The 13969-nt window shown below is 65.5% G+C and overlaps 3 protein-coding genes across 3 annotated transcripts; 2 read left to right on the plus strand and 1 right to left on the minus strand.

The window, feature by feature from the left end:
* Window positions 1-1791: 1791 nt before the first annotated feature.
* On the plus strand, window positions 1792-2556 carry NXPH4 (neurexophilin 4). Its single transcript, XM_050715982.1, has 2 exons — window positions 1792-2244; window positions 2284-2556. Exons 1-2 carry the CDS (start codon window positions 1792-1794, stop codon window positions 2554-2556), a joined length of 726 nt encoding a protein of 241 aa, XP_050571939.1.
* Window positions 2557-3155: 599 nt separating this feature from the next.
* Window positions 3156-7842, plus strand: SHMT2 (serine hydroxymethyltransferase 2). The gene is made up of 12 exons (XM_035570241.2): window positions 3156-3269; window positions 4553-4747; window positions 4855-4934; window positions 5144-5344; window positions 5429-5510; window positions 5707-5829; window positions 5931-6070; window positions 6297-6462; window positions 6542-6641; window positions 6794-6949; window positions 7188-7295; window positions 7418-7842. Exons 1-12 carry the CDS (start codon window positions 3246-3248, stop codon window positions 7543-7545), a joined length of 1503 nt encoding a protein of 500 aa, XP_035426134.1. The 5' UTR covers window positions 3156-3245; the 3' UTR covers window positions 7546-7842.
* An 863-nt stretch (window positions 7843-8705) lies between these two features.
* Window positions 8706-13969, minus strand: NDUFA4L2 (NDUFA4 mitochondrial complex associated like 2). The gene is made up of 4 exons (XM_035570240.2): window positions 13858-13969; window positions 10311-10399; window positions 8991-9051; window positions 8706-8809 (listed from the first exon to the last, which is right to left on the minus strand). Exons 1-4 carry the CDS (start codon window positions 13912-13914, stop codon window positions 8753-8755), a joined length of 264 nt encoding a protein of 87 aa, XP_035426133.1. The 5' UTR covers window positions 13915-13969; the 3' UTR covers window positions 8706-8752.

The following is a 13969-nucleotide window of genomic DNA, read 5'->3' on the forward strand; positions in this document are numbered from 1 at the left end:
GCCTCACACCGCAGTGCAACCCCTGTCCGCCTGGGCTCAGACCTCACAAACTCATCTCCTGCCCTGCCCACAGACACAGGGCTCAGCACCCCGCGCCCAGGGCTCCCCTCACCCGGCTCCCCACGCAGGGGCTCGTCCATCGGCCGGCCCTGTGCCACGTCAGTCTGCGCTGCCCACTCCTGTCAGCGTGGCGCGGGCGAGACATGGCACGTCAGGGCAGATTTACAGGCTCAGCCTCAGCCCGGCACAAGCAGCAGGAAGGGGATCAGGCAGCAGAGCCAAGAGGTGGCAGCGCCCAGCCTGCGCCATCCTTCACGGTGGCCAGCAGAGACCTGACCGCATGCACAGCCCTGGGTGGCTGCAGAGAGTGTGGGGACACTGGGGTCTCATCCCTCCCTGGTGGGGGCCCATGGGAGGTGCACGCAAGGCGTGGGGCAGTGCTGAGCCATGCTGGTGGTGTTGCAGGACTCCGGTGCCAGGATGAGACCCCAGCAGCCTCCCCCCCACACCTTAGCCCTTCCAGCTGGCGCCTCCGCTCGCTGTCCTCCTCCTCCCCACATCCCCTTCGGGAAACAGGTCACTGTCCAGATCAAAACCTGCCAGCGCAGCCCAGCACCTGCCAGCTCGCAGCAACAGTGATTGACGAGGCCGGGGCAGCCGGAGCAGCGTCGCATGCACCGGGAGCAGCTGGCAGGGCGCGAGGGGCATGCCAGGTGCCAAGCCAGGAGCAGCCAGCCTGAGGGACGGGGGGGAGGCAGGCGGCCCCAGACATGGGGGATGTTCAGACACGGGAGATGCTCCGACATGGGACGTCGGAGATGGGGGCCCAGCATAAGGAGATGCCAGGCCGCTGCCTTGCTTTGTCGTGGCAGGAGAGGTGCTGACCCTCCTCACCCTGCTGGGAGCCCGTGCCTGGGGTCCTGGTCCCGTGCTGGTGCTGGTGCAGGGATGTTTTAGCTCTAGCTTTTGCTCCCCCCCCTCCACTGCCCATCTTTTCTGCTTTAGATGCAAGTTCCCTCCCCTGGCAGAATACAGACAGTGCCCCCCCAACAGGGCGAGGAGGACCTGCTTGTTCCTTACGTGTGCCCCTCTGCAAACAATGCACCCCACTCTTCATCTTCGTCTGCCCCGCTGCAATTATCCTGGAGGGCGGAGCAGCCACTGAGCAGCCTGGCGGGAGTCTCTGTAATTTCAGCTGCAGATCAGAGGCGCTGGGTAATGCAATTAGGCTTCCCTGGCAGGCAGTGCGGGGCTCCGCTGCCTCCCCCTCTCTGTACATGCTGCTGCCCCTCATCCCCCTGTTTTAATAGGCTCAGATGTAGCGGGGCAGGCAATAACAAATTGCCCAGTGTCCTGCTTCTTCCCATCACAGGGACATGGGTGATGCTGGGGAATCAGTCCTGGCTGCTGTTGTGTGTCTGGTGAAGGCTGGTGCAGGGGGATGTGGGCAGTGTGAAGCCCTGCTCGGACCTGGGCTTGGCTGGGGCATGGTGGACAGGAGGGGCCCTGGGAGCAGGATGGGTGCAGGAGGGATGCACAGTGCAGGAGGAGAACACATTGTGGGAGGGATGCACGGTGCAGGAGGGATGCACGGTTCAGGAGGGCATGGTGCAGGAAGAGGGCACAGTGCAGGAGGGATGCAGGGTGCAGGAGGGATGCACGGTGCAAGAGGGATGCATGGTGCAGGAGGGATGCACGGTGTGGGAGGGATGCACGTGTGGGGCCAGGCAGGAGGATGATGGAGGGGTGGCAGCACACACTCGTGCAGCCTCTGCCCTCTTTCTCCAGACCATGTGTGCTGAGGGCCACATCGCCAAGACCCTAGGGTACCTGGAGCTGGGCACCTCTGGCCTCCTCAAGGATGTCCCCTATGGCACCCTAAAGCCCCCGATGCTCGACCCCGGGCGGCTGATGCCGGCCGAGCTCCCCCGGGGCGCCGGGCAGCCCATCGGTGCGGCGCAGAGCCCCTGGGACTGGCAGAAGAACGGGACGGCCGGGGAGCTGCTGAGCCCCCGTGCCCGACGCAAGCCCTCGCTCAAGTCCGGCCGCACCAAGAAGATCTTCGGCTGGGGCGACTTCTACTTCAACATCAAGACGCTCAAGTTCAGCCTGCTGGTGACAGGGAAGATCGTGGACCACATCAACGGGACCTTCAGTGTCTATTTCCGCCACAACTCCTCCAGCCTGGGCAACGTCTCGGTCAGCATCGTGCCCCCCTCCAAGGCGGTGGGCTTCGAGGTACTGGTGCCGGCGCCCCCGCCGCCCCCTCGCCTGCCCCCCCAGCAGAGCACCCTACCCGAGGGGCGCCCGGCCAAGGCCCTCAACTGCCACGTGGAGTACGAGAAGACCAACCGGGCGCGGAAGAACAAGCCCTGCCTCTACGACCCCTCCAAGGTGTGCTTCACCGAGCACACGCAGAGCCACGCCGCCTGGCTCTGCGCCAAGCCCTTCAAGGTCATCTGCATCTTCATCTCCTTCCTCAGCATCGACTACAAGCTGGTGCAGAAGGTCTGCCCCGACTCCAACTTCCAGCACGAGAAGCCCTACTTCGGCTGACGGCCGGGGAGCACGGAGGCGGGTGCCCCCCCCCCGGGTATCTGGGGGCTGCCTCCCCCCTGTTCCCCGTTCCCCACCGTGGCCGAGCTCAGCCCCACGCGTGGGCTCTGTCCCGGCAGGTCCCGGGCTCGGTGCCCACGTCTGGGGGCAGCCGGGCTGCGCGTACACGATGACACCCCCGGGGGTCCCCAAGCTGGGGAGGGGGCTGCACCCCGAGACCCCCCCCCCCCCCCGGACCCCCGCCCGCCGGGAGGGCCCTGCCCACCCCCTAAGCCCCCCAGGGGCCGTGGGGAGGGGGTTCGGGGGGGGGGTCCCTGTCCCCCAGCCCGGCTCCGGAGGGGGCTTCTTCGGATTTTGTTTTTTTTTTTTTAAGAGAAAAATTAAAACGGAGAAAAAAAAAAAAGAAAGTAAAAAAAATAATTACAAAAAAAAAAAAGTAAAATGACAAAAATAAAAAGGAAAAAACGGAAAAGCCTCCGTGCGGCGTGCCGAGCGGCGGATGGGGGGGAAAGGGATTGGGGGGGGGGAACCGGTCCCGGGACCACCCCCGCCGGCGGGAGGGGGCCCAGACCCCGGTTCCCGGCGTGCCCCACGGTACCGGCAGCCCCTCGGCCCCGCCCCCCGGGGGGCGGGGCAGGGACCGGGGACGGCACCGGGACCCGGCCGGGACCCGCCTGCAGCCGGCCGCGATGTGGCCTCTGCGCCTGGGCACGGTGAGTCGGGGGGGGGTGGGGGTGCCCTCGGGGGTCCCGTTGCCCGCAGGGAGGTCCCGGTGCTCGAGGGGGGGCTCCTGATGGCCGGGCCCGGTGTTCGGGGGGGGGCCAGTACAGGTGGGGGGTCCGGTGTCTGGGGGGCCCGGTGTATTGGGGGGGGGGACCCGGTGCCGGGGGGGGGGCGGTGTTCACGGGGTTGCCGGTTTCCGCAGGGGGTCCCGGTGCTCGGGGGGGTCTCAGTGCTCGGGGGGGTCCCGGTGCACGTGGAGGTGCCGATGCCCGCGGGGGTCCCGATGCCCGCGGTGGGGGGGGGTCCCGGTGCTCGTTGGGGGTCCAGGTGCTTGTGGGGGTCCCGCTGCCCGCAGGGGGTCCCGGCACGTCCCGCCCCCGTCTCCTCCCCCCATTTTCATCTCGTCCCTTTCAGCCGTGCCCTTTACCCCCCCCCCCCACTGCCCCCTACTCCACCCCCCGCCCCGTGCCCCCCCCCTGCCCCCCCCCCGCGACCTTCGCGTCCGTCCCAAAGTCCCCGGCCGCGGTCCCGACCCGGGGGCAGCCGCCGCCGCCGGCCTTGGCCCTGGCCCCTGCCCGACGGGGCGGGACGGGGGCGGCTCCGCGCTGTGCCCCGCTCCGGGGGGGCCGCGGCCCGGCGGGTGATGCAATGGGGCGGCGGCGGTTACATCACCCGGCACCGGGACGGGGCCGCACACGTGTGTGCGGATCCCCCCCCCGGGCACGAAGCCGTCGGTGGGGAACGGGGCTGGGGGTGCGTGGGGTCCCCCCCCCCCCAGCACAGATGCCGGGCTCCCCCAGGATCTGTGGGCTCCCCCCTCCCCCCCCCGGCTGACCCCGTGGCTCTGCCGGTTGCCGTTGCGCACTGAAGGGTCCTGGGTTCCTGGTCCCCTGGGGCTGGGGGTCCATCTGTCCCGGTGTCCATCTGTCCCGGGGTCCGTCTGTCCTGGTGGCCCCCCCATCCCACCAGGTGCCCACGTGTACGCACGTGCAGCTTCCCCCCCTGCATGCGCCCTTGCGTACCCGCAGCAGGTTTTGCGGCCGTTGCTGCTGCTCCTTCACTGGAGCTGCTCCAGCTCTGCCTATGGGCTGGGGTAGCCCCGGGGGGGGTCCCACTTGCCCACACCCACCCTCTGGGGTGGCAGCGGGAGCCAGAGCACGGGGGTCCTGCTCCTCATGCTGCTGCTCACAGCTCCGAGGGTGCTTCGGGGGTATCGGGGCCTGGCAGCTGCCCGTGAGGGGTGGCAACCTCTGAGCCCCCCCGTCCCGTGCAGGCTCTGCAGCGATGCGCCCAGCTGGGTGCTGGCAGCTGGCGAGCGCAGCATGGCACAGCCGCAGCAGCAGCCGTCGGGCACCTGCCTGGCTGGACAGGGCAGGAGAGCCTTGCCGAGAGCGACCCCGAGATGTGGTCCCTGGTCCAGAAGGAGAAGGATCGGCAGTGCCGAGGGCTGGAGCTCATTGCCTCTGAGGTGGAGTAGGGGGTCTGAGGTGGGATAGGGGGCGCTGGGAGCGGGGACGGCAGTGGTCCGTCTCCCATGAGCTGTGGCACCCCGACTCTGAGCCTCTTCTTCCCCAGAATTTCTGCAGCCGGGCAGCGCTGGAGGCCCTGGGCTCCTGCCTCAACAACAAGTACTCGGAGGGATACCCGGGCAAGAGGTAAAGGGGGGGCGTGGGCTCTGGGCTTGGCCAGGGGGTGCTGGCAGCGTCAGGGGTCCTTCTGCAGTCGGGATTCAGCTGCAGGAAGGGTCATAGGGACCCCAGGGCTGGCAGGGGTGTACCAGAAGGGAAGCTCTCCTCTCCCCTAAGGTCCCCAGTGGGGTTCGCAGAGGGGGATACCCTATAATCACCGCCTTTTCCCCCCCCAGGTACTACGGGGGAGCCGAGGTGGTGGACCAGATCGAGCTGCTGTGCGAGCAGCGGGCTCTGGAGGCGTTTGACCTGGACCCTGCCCGCTGGGGCGTGAATGTTCAGCCCTACTCAGGGTCTCCGGCCAACTTTGCAGCCTACACAGCCCTGCTGCAGCCCCACGACCGCCTGATGGGGCTGGACCTGCCTGACGGGGGCCAGTAGGTGCCGGGGTGAGGCAGCTGGGAGTCTGCACCCCTTGGGGGGGTCCCAGCCTCATCCTGCACCTCTGCCTTCCCCCACAGCCTCACACACGGGTACATGTCAGATGTCAAGAGGATCTCAGCCACGTCCATCTTCTTTGAGTCGATGCCCTACAAGCTCGATGTGAGTCGGGGGGGGCTGGCTGAGCCCCAGCAGTGCCCCTGGGGTGCCTCAGCACCCCTGCCATCCCCTGTCCCACTGCCCCCCTGTGCTACGTCCTTGTGTTGTGCCATGCTCTGTGAGCTCTTGGCCACGCCGTGCTCAGAGCTGCAAGGGGAGGTGTGTCTCTGTCATCTCTCTGCCTGTCCATCCCTTGCAGCCAGCCACGGGGCTGATCGACTACGACCAGCTGGAGGTGACAGCGCGGCTCTTCCGTCCTCGCCTTGTCATTGCTGGCACCAGTGCGTACGCCCGCCTCATCGACTACGCTCGCATGAAGAAGGTGCGGGGAAGCGGCGTGGTGCCACGGGGACAGGAGCCCTCGCTACCTGGGTGCAGGCGCACCGCGGGGATGGGGCCAGCCCCTGACTGCCACGTCCCCAGGTGTGCGAGGAGGTGAAGGCGTACCTGCTGGCGGACATGGCACACATCAGCGGGCTGGTGGCTGCCAAGGCCATCCCGTCACCCTTTGAGCACGCGGACCTGGTGACCAGCACCACGCACAAGACCCTGCGTGGCGCCAGGTGAGGCCGCATCCCACTGCCATTCCCGGGAAGGCTCCAGCGCCCCGTGGGGGGTGCAAAGCAGAGTTTGATTTTCATGCTCTGTCTGGGGACAGCCCCCGGACCTGGGGCAGGAGGGAGGGTACCCGGCAGGCCCAGAGCAGCATGGTGACAGCGTTGGTGCTGCGCTGGTGCAGAGGGGCCAGGCTGTGCTGGGAGGAGCAGTGCCATGCTCTCTTGCCCGCAGGTCAGGACTCATCTTCTATCGCAAGGGTGTGCGCTCGGTGGATAAGAAGACGGGCAAGGAGACGCTCTATGACCTGGAGGACAGGATCAACTTCGCCGTCTTCCCCTCCCTGCAAGGGGGACCCCACAACCACGCCATCGCTGCCGTAGCTGTGGCCCTCAAGCAGGTCTGCGGGGGGAGGATCCAGGGCTGGGCTGGGCTGTGCCAGGCCCCATGCTGATGGACGCGGTCTGTCCCCCCCCCAGGCCAGCTCTCCTGCGTTCCGCCAGTACTGCCAGCAGGTGCTGAGGAACGCCAAAGCCATGGCACAGGCGCTGCTGCAGCGCGGGTACACCCTGGTGTCAGGTAGTGCCTCTGTCCTGGCCGCAGGGGACAAGGGGAAGGGGGCTGAGGGTGCGGGGGCAGGGCTCTGAAGGTGGCACAGAGGGAGCGGGGCTGCGGGGGGGTTGCAGGGGACAGGGTCTGTCACCACTTACCTTGTGTCCCTTGCTCCCCAGGTGGCACCGACAACCACCTAGTGCTGGTGGACCTGCGGCCCAAGGGCATCGATGGTGCCCGGGCCGAGCGAGTCCTGGAGCTCGTCTCCATCACGGCCAACAAGAACACGTGCCCAGGGGACAAGAGTGCGCTCACGCCGGGAGGGCTGCGCCTGGGTGAGGGACAGGCCTTGTTCTGGGAAGGAGATTCCTGCCCCCACCCAGCCCCTTCCCTGGGGAGGGGTCCCCAGGTTGTTGTCTCTCCAGGGTGTCTCCCTTCCCTTCCACCCCTCTTTGAGGACCCCTTATGGGAAGGGGTCTGGGACCACTTCAGGGACCTTGGGAGCACCTTGGTGGGTTTGGCTCCCGTTGGGTGTACCCCCCGGTGTAGCTCACAGCCCTGATGTGTCCCTAGGGGCCCCCGCGCTGACCTCCCGCCACTTCCGCGAGGAGGATTTCCAGAAAGTGGTCGGATTCATCGATGAAGGCATAGCGCTGGCCCTGGATGTCAAGAGCAAAACCAGTGAGTTAGCAGGGCCCTGGGCTGTGGCTGCGAGTGGGCACCTCTCTGTTTGGGGCAGGATGGGGCTGCTGTGCCCCCCCATGCCCCTCTCACCTGCTCCCCCCTCTCCCTTCTGCACCCAGGCAAGCTCCAGGAGTTCAAGACCTTCTTGCTGCAGGATGCGGAGACGCAGCGGCGCTTGGCAGAGCTGCGCCAGCGTGTGGAGACCTTTGCTCGTGCCTTCCCCATGCCTGGCTTCAGTGACCGCTGAGGGGGGGGTCTTGCCCCTCCTGCCAGGCCTGGACTCTGGGGCGAGGGGGAGCTGAACCCATCCCATGCATTCCCTGCTCTCCTTCGTCCCCACCAGCACCTCTGGGGCTGGGCACCTCCTCTCCCTGGGTGCCCCCCCATCCTGCTCAGTGTTAGGGTCTAGAGACCAACCAACCCCCGTGGGGTGGGACGGGACCAATCCTGGCTCCAGCCTCCTCCCTTCTGCCTGAGGAAGTCTTGCAATTTTCCGTAGGGGAGGTACACTAATAAAAGTGGGGGCAGAGCCTGCCTGCCTGGAGGTGTGTGGGCTGCACTGAGCTGGGGCTGGAGATGGGGGGAGGACGCGGCCGATGGCATCCCCAGACCCCCAGTCATCACCAGACACGGTCCCAGTGCCCCCAGTTGTCCCCTGTGTCCCTCTCCCCTACCCCAGTGCTCCCCCGGTACCCCTCCCTGTGCCCCTCGTGCCATGGGGTGTGAGGACAGTGGCAGCCCCCATGGTCCTGGCCTGGCTGGAGGTGGCGGAGCCTCGACAGCCCCCCCGCTGCCAGCCCTAGGCACGTCCCGCTCGTCGCTTCCTAAAATCCTGGCCTTTAATTCTCCTTCTTGGCCAAACCAAACAGCACCAGACAGGCCCCCCCTGCCCGTGGCAAAAGCCAGGCCGTGCCGTGTGGCACGTAGGCCCCGGGGCGGGGAACAGGCGCGTGCATGTACCGCGTCTGGTTGTGTTCGACTCCCCCTCCAGCCCTCCTCTTTTTCCTCCCCAGATCTGGCTTCCTGTGGCCTCCCCATGGGCCAGGACCCTCGCGGGGGAGCTCCGGGGGCACCCCTGGAGCGTGGGAGAGCGGAAGCGCGGCGCTGAGGGGTCAGGGCTGGGAACCGCGGCTTCCAGTGGGACGCAAGCCCCCGGCCCTCGCAGGGCGTGGGGTGTTGGACTGCTCCTGTGTTGATGGGCCTGGGAAGCCACGAGCCATCCTCCTCGCTCCCCTCAGTGATTTATTTATTACCGGTCTACGTGTTTGATGCAGATGGGGCTGGCGGGAGAGGTGGTGCAAGCAGCAGCTGCTGCAGGGCAGGACAGGGGGGCCCGGAGTGAGGGGGCTTGGTGCAGGGGTCCAGCCTGGTGCTGGGGCTGTTGTGGAGCAGGCCAGCAGTGCTGGGGGGGGGGCTGCAGAAGGTGCTGGGGGGGGCTGGCACAAGGCAGCAGCTCAGAAGCTGGGCCGGTCCTTCTTGAGGCTCTTGTAGTCGGTGGAAACCGCCATGAACTGGAAAGGGGAGGGGTATGAGCAGGGGTGGGGGCATTCAAGGGCTTGTGCCCCCCTGCCTCCATCCCAGGGTTAATGCTGTTCCCCACTCTTCCCCAAGCACAGCGTGGTGCTGGTCCCTGAAAGGTGCCTGCGCCCCCACCCCAGAGAGCCAGGCCCCCCAGTTCACCCCAGTGCTCACTTTATACTGGTCCGTGGGGCCCAGCTTATTCCAGGGTTCAGGGTTATTTTTTCGGTCCCAGCTGCAAGAAGTGATGGGGCTGTCAGCACCTGTAAAGGGAGGGGTAGGGCCCCACAGACACCCCCTCCCCATTTCACCCCCATGGGTGCCCCCAGCCCTATCTCCGTGCGGGGCTAATCCTGGACACCGTCGTTGCGTCTGCTGTGCCGGTGGGTCAGGGGCTCCGACTGGCTTCTGACCAAGGAGGAAACGTTCTGTCCTGCCCCGGGGGGGTTGCAGAAGGCCAGCAGAGCCGTGGGATGGGACCCTGGAGAAAGCAGCTCCTGTCCTCTCCCTCCCTCCCTCCCCCTGCAATCCGCTGGTGTTGGCCAAGAGCAGAATTTTCCATCTCGGAAGATGCGTGTGCTGGGGCAGGGAGGGGGGAGCTGCGCTGCGATTGCGGACCCCTGGAGCTGTTTAGTGGCATTAATGTGCTGGGCGGGCTGCTGTTGTTTTATCCCCCCCCCCCCCTTGACAAACACGCGCACACCCCTGCGCTTCCACCATCAAAGACAAGGTGCCTGGATCTGCTAATTGCTGAGCTAAGTACCCTGGGCAGCTGGCATCAAATTAAATCAATGAGCGTTTTACCCGGAGCAAACAAATATTAGATAGGCATTAGACAGCGTGGGGCTGCAGGGACCGTGGGCCACTCAGTTATAAGGAAAAAAAAAAAAATCGCCTCGCACGCCGCAGCGTGCCTGCCTTTCCCTATGCCAATCCATCCAGCCTCTGTTCCTCATCAATCTATCCTTACACCTCGTCTTCCTCCCCTTCGCCATTCGTCCTTGCATGGTTTTTTATCTGCCTAGCCACCCCTCCAACCTCGCGCCCCAGCCCTTCAGCAGCCAGCTGTCCCGCTGTTTTCGCAGCCCTCTCTCTCTCTAGCCCTCTGTCAATCCATCCAGCCCCACGCTGTCTGTCTGTCTGTCCATCCATCCATCAGTCGCACGCTGCTGTTATCTGCCTCGTCACTCCTGCGCCCACCCTGCTCTCTGCCCTTCCTCGGAACGTGCCCATCTCCCGCTCCCCTCCCTGCGTCCCCCAGCTGCCGGTGCTATTCCTGGAGCAGCAGGGCTGGAGCGGGCCTTGAGGCAACCCCGAGCAGGGGCAGGGCAGGCAGTGCCTCAGCTTCCCTCGTCCCCCGGTGCTGCTGGTCCGTGCCCACCCCTCGGAGCCCCCCACAGAGGTGTCTGAGCAGGGGGGGAGCACCTTGCGGACCCCCCCCAGCGCTGTGCCAGGTGCATGGTGCATGTGGGCTGTGTGCCGGCACCCCCATACCTGACGTCCGGGCTGTACAGGGCCAGCCTGAGCAAGTACAGCACAGCGCTGCCCAGTCCAACACTGATGAAGCCAATGAGGGGAACGAGCTGCAGAGAGAGAGAGAAAAATGAAAAATACCCCAATAAAATGAATATTTATCAGGCCGACTGGAGAGTGAAAGGGAGAGCTGACACACTGGGAGATTTACAGGGGAAATATGGCAGAGCAATCCTGTAGCTGGGCTGCAGTACACAGTGTAGCTGTCAGCTTGAGTGACTGAATTAAAAGAGGGAGAGAAAAATCGGCTCATGTTGGAGAGGAATTGGGTTTAGAATGAGAAATCACTTCCCCACTGCCGGCCTGGCACCATGCTCACCGGCATAGCTGAGGGTACCTGCACCTCGCTGGCGGTGCCCCCCAGGACATGGGGTCCCTTCGGTCTGCAGGCAGGGCATGGACCCCCACCCCAGCAAGCTACCCCCCCGCAGGTCCAGCACCCAGTGTCCTCCTGTCCCATATCCCTGCCAAGCACAGGACAGCCGGGGCTGCATCCCCTGCTGCTGCTGCTGAGGTGCTGCATTCACTGTGCTGTGCTGCTGGGTGCAAGGCAGGGCTCGGAGAAGCGGTAACTGCGTGGGGGGGCACTCAGCCACCCCCTTGGTGCTGCCCTGGCCACCATGGCGGGGGTCCCTGCAAGCATCCCCCCCAAAGCAGAGCTTTCATCTCACCACTGCAGGGTGAGTGGCTCCATCTCCTCGTCTCCGCTCCCCCCTCCTCGTGCTGCCAATCCCCGGTGCCCAGGGGGACGCGGCCTCAATTGGAGCTGAGACGCAGCAGCTCTGACCTCCCCCAGATTGCTGTGGCCCCCGCGCCAGGGAAGACGGTCGGAGTGTAATGAACCTCCCGCCAACCTGTGCCCCTGGGAAGGCAAACACGGCCGGCGCCTCGCCGTGCCCATTAGTGGCAGCGCGGGAGCGGGGGCCGGCGGTGCACAGCGAGTGCCTCACGCTCAGCGCAGTTTGCATTGCCAGCACCTGAGCTCTTGGGTTATATCTGCAGTGCTGTTTGGCAGCTCGAGCTCTCAGTGAGTGTCTCCGAACCCCCACCCGCCCACCCACTGTGTGTGACTCAGTTTCCCCACCTGGATGAGGCTGGGGGGTTGGCCGGGGGGGGATTCCAAAACACAAAAAACAGGATCCAGCTGAACCTCCCTGGGCTGTTCTCCACCAAGCACCCCCACAGGGAAGGTGTCTTGTGGGGAAGGCACCTTGACATAAAATGTCTCCCACTCCCCACAGGCTCCCTGCCTGCCCCTTGGTCCTAGTTGGCCACCCCGCATCCTTCCCAATGCCCCTGCATGGCCCACATCCTGCTCTGCAGCGCCAAAGCCCAAGCCAAGCAGCACGCCGCGCTCTTGCCCGGCAGATGCCGGTGCCGATTCAGGAGGTTAGAGGCATCAGCAGATAATGATCTTTTGCGCTGTGTGCGGCCAGGTGCCAAGAGGATCTGGCAGTAGCCACTACCCAGCCGCGCCGGCTAATCAAGAAGAACTCCACAGCGCCGGGAATTGCAGTGTCTGTTGGAGGAGATTCGGGGCGACGGATCCGTCTCACCATCTGCTGCTGACACCTTCTGGGTAATTAATGCCTGGGAAGAATTAAAGGTAGGGGGAGCAGGGGGACCAGGCTTGTGGCAGGCAAGGGGGCTACAGAGTTCTGGGAACAGCCTCCTCCATGCACATGGAAATAAATAAGACGTTACGAGTTTGACCTTAAGCATACAGAGAGTTAAAATGCTGCTTGTGGGCATGCATTTGTGGGGCTGAGCTGCCCAGGAGTGTTTGCCCCTTAACCCTAAGGGTGGGAGCTGCAGATGGCCATGTCCAGAGTGAGGCACATGTGCCCCAGGACCTCATGCACCCCCCAGCCCTGCCACAGCCACCACCCGCACCTCGCCGTGAGCCTGTGGACAGCCAGAGCCAGCACTGACAGAGCAGGGACCTGGCCCTCGTCCCACCACACTGGCTGCAAAAGCAACGGGAAGGAGAAAGCAAATGTGTGCAGGTGCCAGGTGAGGCGAGGGCACTGGGCTGAGCAGCTCATGCCAGGGGTTCTTCGCACCAGCCCCAGCACCTGTGGCAGGTCCGCATGCAAAGGCGAGCAGCCGGAGTGATGCCCGGTGGTGTGGGCAGCACGCCCGTGGCACTTGTCCTGCCAGGGCTCCCGTACCTCACCGGTACCAGGCTCCTTGGGCACAGCAAGGCCGTCGCTCACTGCCAGGCGGGTGGGCAGTGGGGGGCTCTGCTGCAAGGTGAGAGCCCCGATGTACCTGCCCGGGTGGTCACGTGTGAAGACCGACGTCTCAGAAACTGCCACAGCAACTTGTGCTGGCACCAGCCCTGCGGGATGGCTGCAGGTGCTTCAGGCACGGGCATCGAGGCCCACCGCCCCTCCCACATGCTGCTCGGGGACCCTGCTGCGCCCCCTCAAGCCGTGCACAAACCTCTGCCTGACAGCTGCAGACATCGCAGTGGGGCATGAGCAGAAAAGCCCCAAATCCCTGTCCTGCAGCTGTGCTGCGAAGCCGGCACGAGAGCCCCGGCCCTTGCTGCACACCCGCGCTTTCACGGCAGTTGGAGAATCACCCGGGCATCCTCCATCACGGGAGAGGCCCCAGCCTCCCACGCCTCCTGCCTGGCCACCAGCCTCCCGCCACCGGAGCCGGCCTGGTGCTCGGCCACGGCTCATCATCCTTTCCAGCCTGGCAGCTCTGCCTCCCCACAAACCCGACTGCCAAGCGCTTACGTGACTTCCAGCCCGGCGCCGGCAGCTCGTCAACCCTCCGCAGGTCACCAGCCCCTGACAGGATGCAGGGTGGATACCGGGGACCCTCTGGCAGGGGCAAGAGCTCTGCCATGGGGGGACCTTCCTGGCAGGGTAGGGACACACAACTGTGGTCCTCTTGGAGGGTCTGTAAGGTTTCGGTGGCAGGGAATGGGGAAGGCTGGAAGGACAGGAGCTGGCACATCAAACCTGGGCTGTGGGGGCTGGCCAGCAGCACGCTCAGCTTCCATTCCCACCCCCTTCCAAAGACCCCCCCGGAGCAGGGAGCAGTGCCCTCCGTCCACCCACGCAGCTGCCAGTGAGTGTGGCTGGATACAAATGCCTCCACGCGCACAAAGCCCACCCCTGCTGCACCCCAACGGCGCTGGATGTGGGTGGCTCACCTGTGGGGCACAGACAGGACCCCCCAGCACCTGCGGGATGCTGCAGGAGGCAGGCGGGCCAAGTGCAAGCGGGCAGCGGGCGAGCGGGGGGCAGCCCTGGAATGGCACAGGGAGGGCAGAGGAGGCTGAGAAGAGGCTTGGGGTGGAAGCGGAGCTGGAGAAGGGAGCAGTGGGTGGAGGAGGAATAAGGGATAAGAGGAGAAGGGTGAGGGTAGGTGCAGGGCACACGTCCCAGGGGAGGGAAGGGGGAGATGGAGAGGTAAGGGCCAAGGGGTCTGGGAGGAGGTGAGGGGCAGAAGGATGCAGGGAATCCGGCCGGAGGGGCGATGGGGGACTCACTCCGGGGTGCCGCTTGACGTGCCGGGAGAACATGGCTCCGAGCAGGGGGCCCTTCATGGCAAGGGAGCGGGACCGGAGGTCTGGTTGTGGTGCGAGGCTCTGAGTGCTGGCC

Source organism: Cygnus atratus, chromosome 29 (genome assembly GCF_013377495.2).
Source record: "Cygnus atratus isolate AKBS03 ecotype Queensland, Australia chromosome 29, CAtr_DNAZoo_HiC_assembly, whole genome shotgun sequence".
Classification (NCBI taxonomy): domain Eukaryota; kingdom Metazoa; phylum Chordata; class Aves; order Anseriformes; family Anatidae; genus Cygnus; species Cygnus atratus.

What these genes read in the sequence shown, in the direction of transcription:
- SHMT2 (XM_035570241.2), top strand. Translation starts at nt 3,246, where the DNA reads ATGTGGCCTCTGCGCCTGGGCACG. An exon ending in GGCCTCTGCGCCTGGGCACG is followed by an intron (nt 3,270 to 4,552) that starts GTGAGTCGGGGG and finishes CGTCCCGTGCAG; the next exon opens with GCTCTGCAGCGATGCGCCCA. An exon ending in GGATGTCAAGAGCAAAACCA is followed by an intron (nt 7,296 to 7,417) that starts GTGAGTTAGCAG and finishes TTCTGCACCCAG; the next exon opens with GCAAGCTCCAGGAGTTCAAG.
- NXPH4 (XM_050715982.1), top strand. Translation starts at nt 1,792, where the DNA reads ATGTGTGCTGAGGGCCACATCGCCAAGACCCTAGGGTACCTGGAGCTG. An exon ending in CGGTGGGCTTCGAGGTACTG is followed by an intron (nt 2,245 to 2,283) that starts GTGCCGGCGCCC and finishes CTGCCCCCCCAG; the next exon opens with CAGAGCACCCTACCCGAGGG.
- NDUFA4L2 (XM_035570240.2), bottom strand. Translation starts at nt 13,914, where the DNA reads ATGAAGGGCCCCCTGCTCGGAGCCATGTTCTCCCGGCACGTCAAGCGG. An exon ending in CTGTACAGCCCGGACGTCAG is followed by an intron (nt 9,052 to 10,310) that starts GTATGGGGGTGC and finishes CACTTCTTGCAG; the next exon opens with CTGGGACCGAAAAAATAACC. An exon ending in GCCCCACGGACCAGTATAAA is followed by an intron (nt 8,810 to 8,990) that starts GTGAGCACTGGG and finishes TCCCCTTTCCAG; the next exon opens with TTCATGGCGGTTTCCACCGA.